The 17,066-nt window shown below is 36.8% G+C and overlaps 1 protein-coding gene across 1 annotated transcript in view; it reads right to left on the reverse strand.

Moving 5' to 3' along the window:
- The window catches only part of TRPM6 (transient receptor potential cation channel subfamily M member 6), a 253,994-nt gene that overhangs the window by 74,698 nt on the left and 162,230 nt on the right, over nt 1-17,066 (reverse strand). Inside the window, exons 20-23 of the mRNA XM_043976597.1 lie at nt 11,333-11,461; nt 5,207-5,458; nt 1,380-1,554; nt 1,073-1,187 (exon numbers count right to left, since the gene is read on the reverse strand). Of these exons, the coding sequence (XP_043832532.1) occupies nt 1,073-1,187; nt 1,380-1,554; nt 5,207-5,458; nt 11,333-11,461 (671 nt within the window). The remainder of the gene's footprint in view (nt 1-1,072; nt 1,188-1,379; nt 1,555-5,206; nt 5,459-11,332; nt 11,462-17,066) is intronic.

Raw genomic sequence — 17,066 nt, forward strand, 5'->3', positions numbered from 1 at the left:
TTTTCAGTTCTTCCAGGGTGATATATCTAATGAGAGGTGTGGTCACTGTTATCCTGGCCTGTGTTCTAGTCTGTGAGTGACCATGAGCACTCTTCTCCACTCTGGAACTGTGACCAGGGCCCCTGCTCCATAGGGGTGACAACCACTAGTGGATTTCTCCTCACCTGGGATTGCAACCCAAAAATTTGTATGGGCAATGCAACAGGGTCCTGTACCCAGTGCCAGAAAAGGGTCCCCCTCATGGCCAAATGGAAAAGGAGGAACAAAAGCTCTCTGGTGAAAATAATTGCCTAAGAATTAGGATTGAACAAATGGAAGCTAGTGACTTTATGAGAAACCAAGACGCAATAAAGCAAATCCAAATGAATAAAAAAATAGAGGGCAATGTGAAATATCTTCTTGGAAAAACTGCTGACCAGAAAAGGGTCTCCTGAAATCTTCTAACCATTTTTTCAACCCCCTTACCATCTGTGGTCTGAGAGCTCCCAAAGTTCTCCCACAAGGCCCACTGCTGGCTTGTCTAAGCCTGTGCTGCAGTGTGCTCCAGGACTGACTACCACACCAGTAAGACAGACATTTCCTGCCAAACTCCTAAGTTATCTTGGACTGGAAAATTGTTTCCCCCCTGACCATTTGTTGATTCTTCCACACCAGAATTCAACTTGAGGTTTTATTTTATTTTATTTTTTGAGGTTTCATTTTAAAGTTGTTTGGAGGGGAATTTGAGAGAACTCAGGTGAGTCCTGGCCTTTACTTGACCATTTTGGCTCTGTATCCAACACTTCTCCCTATTGTAATTTGTGGTTACTCTCTCCACCCTTCATTCCAGCCCTCACTCATTTCATTTTTTATCCCCTTGATCATTACTTGTCTTCTCCTTCCCTTTTGTCTTTTCTCCTTCTAGTAGTTTTGTATTTATATTAAGAATTCTCCATTTTAAAACACAATACCAAAACCTCAGTCATCAACACATATAGGAAACTAATGTAACCAAGAGGCAATAGCTTCTCGCTCATTGAAATCCTCCCAGTACCATTTTAGTTTGTGCTAACTAGGTAAAACTGGCACCTACTTGAAGAAAGCAATCAGTAGATTCACCATGATGATATACTGGACAAAGAGATAGACAGCTTGAAGGAATGGAGTGAGGAAGGAACCAGGAGGGCAGTTGCTGTTGGATGCACAAACTACAAACAAAGAAAATTTTTAAAACAAAATATAAGTCACATTTTGGCATTAACACATTATCATGTTAACTACATATGTGACCATGAATGTGCCTCAAATCTCAAAAATTCAGATCATAAATTTGCAGATTCCCCCATTATAATCATCTACCAAATTTTAATTCCTCCAAAAATAGAAAGATGTCTAGTTACCATCTATCTCTGAAGCATAGACCTCCCCGAACATCATCCAGTATGGCTGAAATACAATATCACGAGCCAGTGTCCAAGATGGGGGCTCATGAGGAGAAAGAATTGCTTTTCGTGCCACTCCAAAGCTTAAGATCACTATGGCCATCATGATCACAATGTAGAACATATTTGCTGTCTGAAAAACATAACATGGACACAACCAAGTGTGACCTGGGGCCACAGCTATGGTATTCATTTAAACATGGAAAACAAAATGAAAACTAATAAAAGCTAATCATAGTAAAAGAAAAAAAATTTGTTGTCTGCATTATTGGCTGACTCAAACTTTTGTACTTGTTTTTTTTTTTAAAGGCCTTCATCTGGATATAGACAAAGCTATCGTTTTTATTTTAGTGTTATTTTATTCTGTGAGTGTCTTAGGTCAAAGTTGTACACAGTCAAACAAAACCTTTTGAGAGTAAATAATTTGTTCGTCCTTTCTCTACTGGAATTTAATTCATCACTCCGACCTCATGAACAAAACTAAATTTTAACTGGTGTTGGAATGGTCCTAGAGTTCATAATTCATTCAGAAATCAATTTTCTCCTTCCACTGGAGTTTAACATCTCATTAGTAATATTCAAAAGAGGCTGAGTAAAATATTAGTTACACTGCTTCATTTTTAGCAGCATCATTATCAGGAACTCGCATTAGGTAAATTTGTTTGGCCAAGTTTTCATTTTAATTTCCAAAAATAACATCTATTCCATTCAATTGGTTCCTATACATAAATCCCAAGTTCACCGAGACCAAACATGCTCAAACCGGTCTAATCCCAGACAAAATTATGAAAAAAGCTGCTTGTCTCAGCGGTTTCATTCATTTTTCTTTTCATGACTTTCTCCTCCATTTCAGTACAATATCATCACCCAAACCTTTCTCCCTTTCTCGCCCCAGGACTAGCAACTGTCACAGAAAGAACCAGATTCAAAAGGGCGCCTGAGTATACTTTGGCTTTCTCCAGAAAGAAACCGAGTTCACTCAAATAGATAAGATTAGATGAAGAAAACTAAACTAAATTAAACTCGATTCTCACACACAGTCTAGGGAGGAGAAAAGAAAAACAAATAGCTACTTTAGTATAGAAAACATCATGGAGGTGAACTAAAAAGAACATGGTCTTCATGTTTATATGCAAACTCAAAGTTTATTTGTGGAAGCTTAGTGGAAGTTTTATCCATGGATAAAGCACTAGGCCTCATCAGGAAGATCTGAGTTCAAATGTGACCTCTTACATTTTCTAGCTGTGTGACCCTGAGCAATTGACTTGCCCTGTTTACCTCAATTTCCTCAACTGTAAAATGGGGTAATAATAGCACCTACCTCAAAGGCTTGTTGCAAAGATCAAATGAATTAATATTTATAAAACATTCTTAACACAGTGCCTGACAGAGAATTTGGTATTTAATAAATGCTTATTCCCTTTCCCTTTTACTTAGTCCAAATATCACAGGGCACACAGCTTGAGATATATTCATTTTAAAAATTTTTATTTTTAATTTTTCTCAATTACATGTAAAGATTTTCTTTGAGTTCCAAATTTTTCTCCCAACCTTCTTTCCTCCCCCCTCCCAGAGCCAACAAGCAATTTGATATGTTATACATTACTATCATGTTAAATATAGAAAGGGGGCAGCTAGGTGGCACAGTGGATAAAGCACCGGCCCTGGATTCAGGAAGACCTGAATTCAAATCTGACCTCACACACTTGACACTAGCTGTGTGACCCTGGGCAAGTCACTTAACCCTCATTGCCCCGAAAAAAATAAAAAATAAAAAATAAAAAATAAGCATAGAGAGTAATATGTTCTTGCTAAATATGTGTGTATAGTATCCACAGAGCAAACATTGTTCATTCATTTTTCAGTTATGTCCAAGTCTTCATGACCCCATTTGGCATTTTCTTAGCAGAGATACTAGAGTGGCATGCTATTTCCTTCTGCAACTCATTTTATAGATGAGGAAACTGAGGTAGACAGGGTTAAGTGACTTGCCCAGGGTCACACATCTAGCAAGAGTCTGAGGCTTGATTTTAACTCAGGAAGATGTGTCTCTCCCTAATTCTAAGTCCAGTATTCTGTTGCAGTGTTCCACTGCAATGGAAGAAATAATAAGTATTAATTACCAGTGATGTGGTGAGGGGTAATCTCTTTCTTTTCCATAAATGTTCCCCAAAGAATATAAAAGCTAATCATAGGATTATGTGAAACCTGTTCAAAAACCAGACTATTCCCCATAAAGGGTGGAAGGACATGAACAGGTAGTGTTCAAAGGAAGAAATCCCAGATATTAACAACAATATTTTTTAAAAGAATCTGAATATCTAAGAATTAGAGGAATCCAAATTAAAGCAGTCTGGAGATCGTTCTGCTCATATCCAGCAGATAAGCAAAGTTGATAAAAGAGGAAAATGACAAATGTTGATGTACCTGTGAATTGGTCCATCCATTTTGAAAAGCAATTTGGAACAATGTCCAATGCTACACTGTACATAACCTTTGACCTATATACCCCAAAGGGATAAAAGGAGGGGAAAACTCCACCTGTACAAAACTTTTGACGCAATTTTTTTAAAGGAGTCAAAGAACCAGAAACTAAAGGGTACCCATCAATTGAGAATGGCTCAACAAATTATGGCATAAGAAAGAAGTTGAGTACTATTGTGATATAAGAAATGGTTGAAAGGGAAGGCTTCAGAGAAACCTAGGAAGACGTGTATGAAGTAACACAGAGTGAAGTAAGAAAGAAAAATCAGGAAAAAATTTATATGACAACAATGAAACACAAACAACTCTGAAAGACTTAAGAACTTACAGGAAAAAAAAACTTCTTATATTGTTTGGAAAAATTATTATACTGTTTAAATCCAACCTTATGTGATTAGAGATTGTCCACACCCAGAATGTCACCTGATCCTAGTAACTCTCTAGAAATGCAAGAGATGGCTACAAGATATTTTGGGTTTCCCCAGGTCCTGGATCCACCAAAATTATTCTTGTTTTGGGTTACCACAGTCAGAATTTGTAATGTATCCTCCCAAGCTTGTATTTTGGGCTTCCTTGTATTTTGGTCAAATTAACTGTGTCGTTCATGTGCAGGCACCCTTGTTTAAAGTCAATATAGGGGCAGCTAGGTGGCACAGTGGATAAAGTACCAGCCCTGGATTCAGGAGGACATGAGTTCAAATCTGACCTCAGACACTTGACACTTACTAGCTGTGTGACCCTGGGGAAGTCACTGAACCCCAATTGCCTCACCAAAAAAAAAAAAAAAAAAGTAAAGTCAGTATAACATAAACCTTCCTGAGCTTATAGAATAGGGAGTCACATCAGTGATGAAGGTTGATGAAAGTTATTTTGAATAAATAAAACAAATGCAACTACTTCTCTTTCAGAAGGTGAACAACCCTTTATCACTGGTCCTCTGGAATCATGGTTGGTCATTACATTGATAAAATTATTATTCATGAGAACACACCCCCAAATCTGGAATAGTTTTTAAAAGAAATTTATTAGGACGTTTGGAGATGTGAGGAGAGTGAGTTGGAAAGGAGGTATTGACTCCAAGACACAGAATAAGACATGCATTTTTGGACATGGTCAGTGTTGGAATTTGTTTTCCTTAACTATTCATAGTTGTTTCAAGGGTCTTGCTTTGTTTTTCTTTCCCTTTTTGGTATTTAAGAATTGGGGGGAGGTGGAAAGTAGAAAAAATAATCTTTTTTAAGTTGAAAAATTTTTTTTCATAAAGAAAGAAAAATCACTGGCTATGGCCAGGAAATACTCACCATCTTCCCAATCATGGTTAAATAAGGACCAGCATGTTGATTCACAGCAAGGAAATCTAAGAGTCGTGAGTACCAGAATATGATATCTATGCAGTAAATTAACCTTCCAGCTGTTTGTGTAGGGGGATCAGCCCATCGAAGGCCAAAACCAATCGTGAACAGGCTGATGGCAATAGTTTCTATTAAGTTCCAGTATTCATTAATCCACACCTTCACCTTTTGGATGAACTTCCCTGGTTCTGAAATAAATATCTAGAGAGAAAGAGATAGGAAAGGTTAATGGAACTTCAATCATGAGATCCTAGGATCATAGATTTAGAGTTGGAAGATAGCTCATTAGTCATCCAGTCTAATTCCCTCATTTTACAGATAAGGAAAATGATGCCCAGAACTGATTAGTTGAAGTCATATGGCTTGAAAATTGTAGAACAATTATCTAACCCCAGGTCTGATGCCAACTCCAGCACTCTTTCTGCTCTGCTTTACTGATTACTCATCCTATCTCCCAGGTATTTTAGGGACCAAATTTAATCTCAATGTAGGGACCATTTATAAAAAAGGGAACTTTTAGGAAAGGTTCAATAAATGTGTTTTGATCATCAAAAGTGATGATGATGATGATGATAAATGATTTGGTAAAAAAAAATTAATGAATATAATGCCAACTGGAAAACAAGGAGTTTTTCTAACCACCACTGACTCTAAAGCAACAAAAAGCAACAGAGAAGCAAATATTTTTACAGTAAATATTTGCATTCAAATTCTATGGTAGGCTTAAATGAAGGATTTTTTTTTTAATTCTTAACTTACCACAAAAAAGGAAAAAAAGTGAACGTTTCCATAGACAAAGTCAGACAGCAAAAGAGAATTATACATGAACCTAAGAGTCTCTATTAGGTAGGATTGTGTTTTGTTGTGTTTTGTTTTTAAGTATATGATATATTCAAGATGCTATTTTCAAAGCTATCCTTTTTGTCTGTGCTTCCTTCTGAACTTCCTTCAGTTCTCTTCTGTGCATTTTTTGGGGGTGAGGCAATGAGAATTAAGTGACTTGCCCAGGGTCACACAGCTAGTAAGTGTCAAGTGTCTGAGGCCAGATTTTCACTAGGGTCCTCCTGGAGCTTTATCCACTGAGCCACCTAGCTGTCCCTCTTCTGTGCATTTTTTAGAGGCATATGTTTTTTTAAGCTTGAAAGAATCTTGTTATTATATAATAAGACTACATTTTTAGAAACCTCATTCTCAAACTACAGGGAGTGTAATTGAAAAGGATCTTATCTGTTCTCAGTAGTAATTTGTTATCATGGGAAAAGAAATGTTCTGAACTTAGAACATTAGGGGGACTTTAAAGGCAGAAATGATTAGGAGGCTTGAGGTGGAGAGAGATGGGTTTTCACTATTTGATGCTTATTAGTATCTAACTAAAACAGGCCAAAAGTTTCAAAAAGCTCTGAAATACCACATCTCTGATCATAATCAGGTCTCTCCTACTGAAACACTTTACATTCAGCCTTCAATCCCAGAGCTCCTCATTACTTTACCAGTCCCTCCCCTGGCTTTACATATCTCCCTACCAAATCTGAATTCCATTGTTAGCTTCTTTGAATTTCTCCCTGGCCCATCATAATGATCTTTTATTTTTTTAGACTTTTATTTTCAAAATTATATGTAAAAGCAAATAATCCCAGATTCCTCTCATTATCTTTTCTCTTCTCCATTCCCAATCTCATCTTGTCTGCTAGAGAAACCCAGTTCATTGAGATCATATTTTGAAGCTATGCCCAAAAAGTTATTAAACTATGAATATTGATTGCTCCAGAAATACCAACAGCAGGTTCTACATACAAAAGAAATTAAAGGAAGGACTTATATGTACAAAAATAATTATAGTAGCTATTTTTGTGGAGGCAAAGAGTTTGAAAGGAGGCAATGCTTATCAAATAAGGAATGACAAGAAATAATATTAAATAAGAAATAATGAAGGAGACGGGTTCAAACATAAAATCTGGAAAGATTTGGATCAACTCCTTCAGAGTTAAGTGAGCAGAACTAGGAGAACGATTTATTCAATAACATTATTAAAAAGACAATTATGAAAAACTTTATAAATCTGATCAATGCAATAACCAACCAGGATTTCCGAGGATTCACAACAAAGCATGAGACCCACCTCATGATGGAGAACTAGTGGTCTCAAAGTAAAAACATTTTTTTTATCTCATCCAGGAGGGAATTTATTTTGCTTGACTTACACATTTTTTGTAATGGGGTTGCGGGGTGGGGGGGGGGTCTCTCTTTCTCTCTTTTATTCCTCAAAGGGAAAGATAGGAGGAAGAGAAGTTGATTTTTCAATAATTAAAAAAATAAGAATCTAATTTAAAAAAACATAAATTCATGCTTTTGAAACTCACTTGGTCCCTTACTTTTTTGGGGGGAAGGGTAAGGTGGAGTCTACACCTGTGATAATATTGCTGTAAAGAATTACTTTATGAAGGAGGCAATATCTGCTGAAGAAGTCCTGTCATTTTCCCCACAGTAACCATTTCAAACTTTTTCTGTTCCCCTCAAGTTCTCAATACAACCCTCATCCATAAATCTCAAACTCAACAGAAGACGTTACCTTTTACTTCACTGTGATTATTATTTTGGCGGGGGAAGGGGCCCAGTGAGGGTTAAGTGACTTGCCCAGGGTCACACAGCTAGTAAGTGTCAAGTAGCTGAGGTCAGATTTGAACTCAAGTCCTCTTGAATCCAGGGCTAGTGCTTTACCCACTGTGCCACCTAGCTGCCCCCCTTCACTGTGATTATTAAGGTGATCCAATATGAGCTGATCAAGGTATCCCTTGCAAACCTTAAAACTTCTATTGGATAACACTCATTTTCTCCTTGTTCCAGGTGGTCTCATATAATCATATGGTTGATCTTCCTTACCAAAACTATCAATTCTAATACAAGATCCCATTATCTTTCACCTGGTCTTATTACAATAACTTCCTAACATTGCTTCCCATCTGCATTCCATCCTACACACTACCACAAGCTTAATCTTCCCAAAGCACAGCTCTCATCGTGTCACTTCCCTGCTCATGAAACATTAGTGACATGTTACTGCCTAAAAAAATAAGTCTCAGGGGCAGCTAGGTGGTGCAATGGATAAAGCACTGGCCCTGGATTCAGGAGGACCTGAGTTTAAATCCAGCCTCAGACACTTGACACTTAACTAGCTGTGTGACCCTGGGCAAGTCACTTAACCTTCATTGCTCTGCCAAAAAAAAAAAAAAAAAAGAAAGAAAAATGTCTCAACTCTTTAGCCTCATATTCAAGACCCTTCACCATATGGAACCAGTCTTATTTCATGTTATACAGCTTCATATACCCTGCTCTAGACAAAACTGGAATACTTGTTCTACAAACACATCTCAGATTTTTCTATTTTATCCCTCCAATCATGATGTGATTGTCTGGACTGCTCTATCCCTTCCCATTTCTATCTGGTAAAATACTCACTTAGCAATGCCCTACTCAAATACCACTTCTTCGGGGAGGCTTCCATAACTTCAAAGCTAGAAATGATGCCATCTTTGTAGCTCTTATAGCACACTGTTGGTATTTCTCTTCCTCCCTACTTTATGCTCAACTCAATGTGTATTTGATCCCCTTTTGACACTATAGGCTCCTTGAATGCAGAACTGTGTCTTATTTACATGCATATCCTCTTAAAGTCCTGGAAAACTGCTTTGAATATACCAGAACCTAGTAACGAGGTGAGTAATAAATCTTTGTTAATTTATGCCAATGAGTTACAAGTAATCCTTATTATAATTTTTTTAATTAATGGAAATCAATGTTCTGTCTTTCCTTCCCCTACCATATTGGGGGGAAAAATTTCTTGTAACAACTATGCAAAGTTAAGCAAAATAAATTCCCTCTTTAACTGTGTCCAAAAAAATTATGCATCACACTGCACCCTGAATCTATCACCTGTATGCCAGAAGGTAGAGAGTATGTTTCATCCACAGTACTCTGGAATCACGAATGATCAAAGCATTGATCAGAGTTCTTACAACTTTCAAAGCTGTTTGTCTTTCCAGTGTTGAAGTTATTGTATAAATTGGTCTTGTGGTTCTGCTCACTTCTTCTTCACCAGTTTCTAAAAGCCTTCAAAAGTGTTCAACTTTTAATACTGATGCTATAGCATAAATTTTAATTTAATTTTCATAGTGAATTAGCAAACAGGAAATAATCAGTAAACCACAAGCAATCAATGACTTTCATTATAGATCAGGACTCTCACAAGAAAAAATACTAAAAAATGCATCTGCCATACTAGGTTATTATAATTGATCATTTATTATAACCAAATCAAGCGTACACTATTATAGGCCATCTGCTGCTCTGCAGAATGAGCTTCATTATTGTAACAAACCCTTTGTTATAATGATATTCACCATGAAATTTTACCTGAATAATATAATGTCTAACAAATGGTGAAATGAGACTATAATAAAGTAATCTTCCCCAAAGTCTCTAAGAAGCCAGCATAGACATGATCTCTCTCTGTCTTATTTCCCAAAAGAGATCGTAAGTTCCAGTATAGCCAATAACAGGCAATATCTATGATATTAAAAATACATTTACTTAGTAATACTGAACAAGATATCTAAAGGAAGAAATAAATGAAAATAACTCCATGTGACATTTAAGACCTAGAAACATATGTTCACCAAAACCTGTTAAGAGTACAGGTCATAATTATGTCTGATGGTAATTAGATGTTGTAAGCATGGAGAAAACACCATTTTTTTAAGGGCAAGTTGAATGGCTAATATGGAAATATATTTTGCATGATTTCACACAGATAATGCATATTGTATTTTAGCCTTCTCAATGGGTGCGGGAGGAGTAGAGGGAGAGAGAGAATTTGGAACTGAAAATAATTTTTTAAAAACAAGTTGAAAACTAAAAAGCAATATTTATTTTGTTTCTATAAAAAGTGCCTTGGGGGGATTTTTTGTTTCCATCAGCAAGGTGGGTGGTGTAATCTTTGGAAATCTACATAACTTTTGCCACTTCAGCAGTACTCATATATATGAGATGAAACAGATAAGAGGCAAATATATGTCAGGTAATGGTAGGCTGTAACAATTACCTGATACCATCAAAGGGAATATGTCTAAGCAGTCACAAATGGTAAGCAGATTTATTAGTAGTTCATTGATGTCAAATGAAAAAAGCAATCTTCCTCCCCATGCCCCAAAGACCAAGAATGGGAAAGATAATAAGGAATTTCTTTAGAAGACAATGGCCTTAGAATTCCCTAAGAATAGTAAGGAGCTGGAACAACCTGATAAAGATGAGGGAGTTTTATTGTCAGTGATTCCTCCCCAATAAGCTACCCATCATATAGTAGCCACCACAGGATAGAAATCAGACTGAGAAGACACCTACATCCCATTCCTTGACAGAAATGGGACATTCATGGGGGTGCTTCCACTGCACATATTTTCAGCCTTTTTTAATGTATTGATCAGTTTTGCTGATTTTTTCTTTTTTTGTTTTTGAAATATTATTTGTTAAAATTAAATGGATCTCTAGAGAGAGATAGGGAAAGATACTGGGGGAAATTTTGGTAATGTAAAAAAAATTTTTTTAATTAAATTTAAAAATTAAAAGAAATCAAAATGAGCACTTTGAATGCCACCCCTTTATTTCATTAATGGGGCAGCTAGGTAACACAATGAACTGAGTGATGGACTTAGAAAAAAGAAGACTTGAGTTCAAATCTGTTCAACTACTAAGGGCCATGTGTCCTTGGGCCACCCACTTAACCTCTGTTTGCCTCAGTTTCCTCAATTGTAAAACAGGGATAATGATAGTACCTACCTCAAAGGGTTATTGTAAAGACCAAATGAGATAATATTTCTAAAAGTGCTTAGCACAATGCCTATTCTATAGTAGGTGCTCCCTTCCTATATAAATAAGTAGATATACACATATACATATATGTATATATACATACATATATCCATGAGTATGTATGTAAATTCCATTTTCCTTTAAAATGGGTTAGTTTCTTCCACCAAAACAAGGATTTATAAAAAAAAGGGTAAAATGTTAAGAACTCACCTCCCTGACTTTCTCAATGGCATTGGTAAAAATGTAGATAATAACAAGCCACTCTTGCACTGTGGGCTGAGGCTGCATCTCCACCAATACGGTATACGTGAAGAGCATGAGAAATGCCAAGTATGCCATCTGTGAAGGAGAGATACACATACCACAGGGATCAGTGAGCTAGTAATATAATTTTAAAAGCAGACCAAACTGGAACACCTTAAAATAACATTAGAATCAAGAATCATTTCATATTTAAAAACACAAATGGGAGGGGGCAGCTAGGTGGCACAGTGGATAGAGCACTGGCCCTGGAGTCAGGAGTACCTGAGTTCAAATCCGGCCTCAGACACTTAACACTTACTAGCTGTGTGACCCTGGGCAAGTCACTTAACCCCAATTGCCTCACTAAAAAACAAAACAAGAACAAAAACACAAATGGGCAACTTGGTAAAGAAACACAAATGAAAGAGGAAGAAGAGAAGGTCTTACTTGGAGTCAGGAAATCTGGGTTCAAGTTCCTCCTCCAATACTTACCAGATGAGTCTTTTAACATCTAAATAGATGGGGGGGGGGGGAGAGAGGGTCAGGAGGGAGGAAATGAGAGAGGGATAGAATTTGGAACTCAAAACTTAGATAGATTAGATAGATAGATAGACAGACAGACAGACAGATAGATGATAGGTAGATAGATAGATAGATAGATAGATAGATAGATAGATAGATAGATAGATAGATAGATAGATAGATAGATAAATGAATAAATAAATAAATAAATGGATGGATGGATGAATGAATGAATAAATACATAGGTAGATAAATGGGTGAATGAATAAATAGGTAGATAGATAAATGGGTGAATGAATGGATAGATAGATGAATTGATAAATAAATAAATGGGGAAAAATAATAAAATGAGTAGCAAGGTGCAAATAATAGATTTGAAGTTCACGTGCAATCATCTTTTTATTGTACTATTATGGAATTGTTTGTTTTATCCCATCAATTAAAAACAAAACAAATAAATGTAAACAACTATCTTCTGCTAAGTGGCAAGCCAATATGCTTCATTCTGATCCTAAATAACCAAAAGCTAATAATACTAAGTGAGATAAATTAAGCAGAGTGTTTTGCAAACCTTCAAAGTCCTATATGACTATCAGAGGTATTCACTTAAAAACTGAAGGGAAGAGAGTTAAATCTAGTATATTACTTTAAGTTCCCCTCTAGGGTCTTCTAGCAAATTCATCTGCTGTTTTATCAGTTCCTTAATATTAAAATATTAAAATTCATATGTTGAACATGGTGCAACTGGAGGATCTTGGGTTTTGGATAAAGACAGTAACTCAAGATAAGGTTCAAAACACTTTAGCTTCTCCCCATCCCACCACACCCCTTACAGACTTCGATGTCTCAGTGGAAGTCCCATGGGTAACCTAGGAAGTAGCACTGAGGGGCAGGAGTTGAGCTAAGTAGCAGTCACCATCGGCTTCCTCAAAAACAAACAGCATCGATGAGTAATATACAGTGCTCCTGAGCCTTTCTTTGAGGTCCAAATACCATCACCACCACCTTCAGATGCATATATTCTAGACACTAGACCAAACAAAGAAGTTGCAAAAAATGAAATATATAAGCATGATAGGTGTTAATCATAGGTATTCTTAGTTTTGGGGGGGTTTTTTGAGGGGGGGGTTGGTTTTTGTTTTTGTTTTTTGGGTGAGGCAATTGGGTTTAAGTGACTTGCCCAGGGTCACACAGATAGTAAATGTCAAGTGTCTGAGGTCGAATTTGAACTCAGGTACTCCTGACTCCAGGGCCAGTGCACTATCCACTGCACCACCCAGCTGCGCCTATCATAGGTATTCTTACCATAATATTTACAAGTCAGAAGTGTTGCAGTCCCTCTTAGCTATCTATTCTACCAAGCTATTCTGATTGTGGCTGCCTGTTTTGCATGGCTTTTGAAACATCCTTCTTAAAATTATTTATTCTTATTTTTAAAGTCAATTATTTAAATTACTGGAATCAGAAGATTAAAACATTTATTGAATTGGTATCATTGATTTAGAACTGGAAGGTCCTATAGAAGACAGCAAATCCATCCGTCATTTTACAGATGAGGAAACAGAGACATTGAAAGTTTAAGTGACTTTTACCTGGGTTTGCACAGAGGCAAGGTCTTCCTACCTCCAAATCCAGTTCCCTACCCACTACACACATTTCCCCTGACTATGTACTTTACTTAAGTATGTGTTTACAATTAGTCTCCTTTCCACCCTTTATTTTTTTAATCCCCAAGTAACACCTTACTAACTAGGATTGCTTTCTAAAGTTAGTATATTCCCTGTTTTATAAACATTGCAGAGATGTCAATATAGTTTTCTTTCCAAATCTGATCCTTCCTTATATTCTGAGATGTGTCTAAACAAGTCCACATGTAAAATGTATTTTTTCAAACAATATACAATGTTTCCATGGCAGACAAGGTATGATTATAAAATAACAGCATCTCACTCCTCATCTACCTCCTCACTAGCTTCCATAGTGCCACCACAAGTGGATCTCTTTCTTCCCCTTCTCTTCCTTTCTTCCCGTTCTTCCTCCCCCCTTGGAAAGGGTATACCAATCTACTTTTCTACAGCTCTACTTACCATCCCTCTAACTTTCTAGATCAAAATATTCCTCCCCGGATGCCACTCCCATGTGTGCTGTCTCCTCCTGTTATAGAATGGAAGATCTATAGGGTGTAGACTGGTTCAATTTTGTATTAGTAGCACAGTGCTTGGTAGGTACTTGATATATATTTTCTATTCATTCATTCATTCATTAGCAGCTAGGTATCAGGAAAGAACAGCTCTGGGCCTGTGGTTAAGAAGACCTCAATTCAAATCCAGGCTCAGACATTTACTAGCTGTGTGAGCTTGTGCAAGTCATTTAACCTCTTTTTTGCCTCAGTTTCTTCAGCTGTAAAATGGGGATTAATAATAAAACCTACCCCTTTTCTCCTCAAGATCATATGCAGTTCATTCAGCTGCTTAAAAGGTTATTGACATTGCCATGAGGTAGCACTGAAGAAGAATACATATGGGGCAGCGAGGTGGCCCTGGATTCAGGAGGGCCTGAGTTCAAATCTGGCCTCAAACACTTGACATTTACTAGCTGCGTGACCCTCACTGCCCCACCCCCCCCCAAAAAAGTGAATGGAATAGATTATTTGCTTTACTTTCCAGTAACATAGGACAGAGAACAACTGATGTTCCTATTTCATTTCCTTGACTGACTTGGAAAGCATGACATGGATTGCACAGTCTCAGGTGGAGGGAGATCTGCACAAGCAGAAGCAATTCGTTTAGTTATGACAAACACATTATGTAATTTTGTTACTGAAAATGAAGTAGAATGGATGAGACAAGCTGGTCTACTGACTCCTGATCCTTGTGTCAGAGAACGTAAGAAACAAGGCCAAGAGGGAGCCCATAGGAAATTCACCTGAAAGAAATGCTAAGTCTTATTCAAAGAAAAAGATTGACTCTTCTGGGCAGCACTTTTAGAAATTTTTTGATCTTTGTAGTTTATTTTCAAACTATATGGTGTCAATATATTTGAAAATTAACAAATATATATGTATATACATTTACATATAAAAACATACAGAGGTAAATATTTCTACCCAGCTTGTTTTTCTTTATTTTTAAAATCCTCTTGGAAGATCGTTTTAGAAACATTTTATAGAATATTAGAACTGAAGGAAATTTTAAAAAATATCTAATCCAACTCCCTCATTTTGCAAATGAGGAAACTGAAAACAAGTAAAATATTATTTCATTACTTGAAAAAACAATAATAGGGGGCAGCTAGGTGGCGCAGTGGATAAAGCACTGGCCCTGGATTCAGGAGTTCCTGAGTTCAAATTCGGCCTCAGACACTTGACGCTTACTAGCTGTGTGACCCTGGGTAAGTCACTTAACCCCCATTGCCCTGCAAAAAATTAATTAATTAATTAATTTTTTGAAAAACAATGATAATATCAAAACCTACCTCCCAGCATTGTTGTGTGAACAAATGAGATAATAATTGAAAAGCACATAATAAATGCTATATGTTAGATATCACTATTATTCATTCAGATTTTTAGAGTAAACATGTCCAAGCTCACCCAGAAAAAAAGAGTATTATCTTTCAAAGGACTCACACTGGAAGGTTATCTCCTTATCCCAAGGAAATTCTCATGCCTGAACCCTCTTTGGGAATTACCCTCAAAGCTGAATGGATAATCTTGAATACTCTCAGTAGTAGCAAACCTTGATCCTCTGAGGGTAAATTTCATTTTTTGATACAACAAAAAGCTATTTGGAAGTAGTCATTTTGAAATGCTTGTTTAGGGGCAGCTAGGTGGGGCAGTGGATAGAGCACCGGCCCTGGATTCAGGAGGACCTGAGTTCAAATCCGACCTCGGACACTTAACATATACTAGCTGTGTGACCCTGGGCAAGTCACTTAACCCCAATTGCCTCCCAAAAAAACAAACTAACTAAATAAATAAATTGCTTGTTCATTCATTCCTTTTTTCAATAGGAGGAGTGAACAAGCTACATGGGATAGTTTTCTACAACAAGCAGACTGAGAGCTTTTGTATGTGGCTCATAAATTAGCTCCAAAGGATATGTTCCAAAGATACCAACCAGCTGCAATGTCTGAACCACTGGAGTAACTGTAGGTCCTTCTCATGATTCACTACTAGGAAAGGAAGAGTACTCATTGGGCATGTACAAGTTCTGTTGTGATTATTAGGAAAAGCATTTCATTACTTTATTTTTATTGCTTAGCCATACCTTGATCATTGAGGAACTTGTTCTTCCATTGCATATCAGCAACCTCTCAATAACTTAAAATTTTTAGAGAGTTACCATGGGCCCCAGAGAGATTAAGTGACTGGTCTATGGTCAAACAGCCAGTATGGAGCACAGCTGTCACTTGAAGCCCAGACCTCCTGATGAGGACGCAAGCCCCCCTAACCACTATGGCATACCACCTTCTCAATGATTCAGAAAACTAGGTAAATTAGAAAAAGGTTCTGTGCATACTGTAGATTACAAAATTTCTATTTCCACCATCCAAAATAAAACTGTATCTTTTCATTGAAAGTTTGACTTTTTAAAAATACTTTTACCCTTCCTATTTCTTTTAAAAAAAAAAAAAGAAAGAATTAGAATTTATATTTTACTTCTATACATGGAGAAGAAATTAAAATTTCAAGAAGTAGTATACACAAATGCTGATTTTTCATGGAAAAAAATATGAAGACATATACATACTTTAGCTATTCTTAAAGTTCTTTCCATAGACTTGGAATCCTAAACCCTTAGAAGCTGAAGGGTCCTTAGAAATCCTTGATTTCAGCCTTCCTTTATAGTTAGGAAACCAAAAATCTGAAAAGCTTAGTGACATTGCCACCGTCACAGAATTAATGTAGTACCACAGAGGAGAAGGAAGAGGAAAAAACAATTATTAAGCAATTACTAAGTGTGGGGCACTGTGCTAAATGTTTTACAAATATTATTCCATTTAAGCCTCACAACAACCCTGTCAGGATGGCGCTATTATTATCTCTGTTTGACAGCTGAAGAAACTAAGGCAGACAAAGATTAAGAGATTTCCTCATGATCACACATACAGGAAGTGTCTGAGGCTGAATTTGACTTCTGGTCTTCCTGACTTCACGCCCAGCACTCTATCCATATAG

This window comes from Dromiciops gliroides, chromosome 1 (genome assembly GCF_019393635.1).
Source record: "Dromiciops gliroides isolate mDroGli1 chromosome 1, mDroGli1.pri, whole genome shotgun sequence".
In the NCBI taxonomy this organism is placed as follows: domain Eukaryota; kingdom Metazoa; phylum Chordata; class Mammalia; order Microbiotheria; family Microbiotheriidae; genus Dromiciops; species Dromiciops gliroides.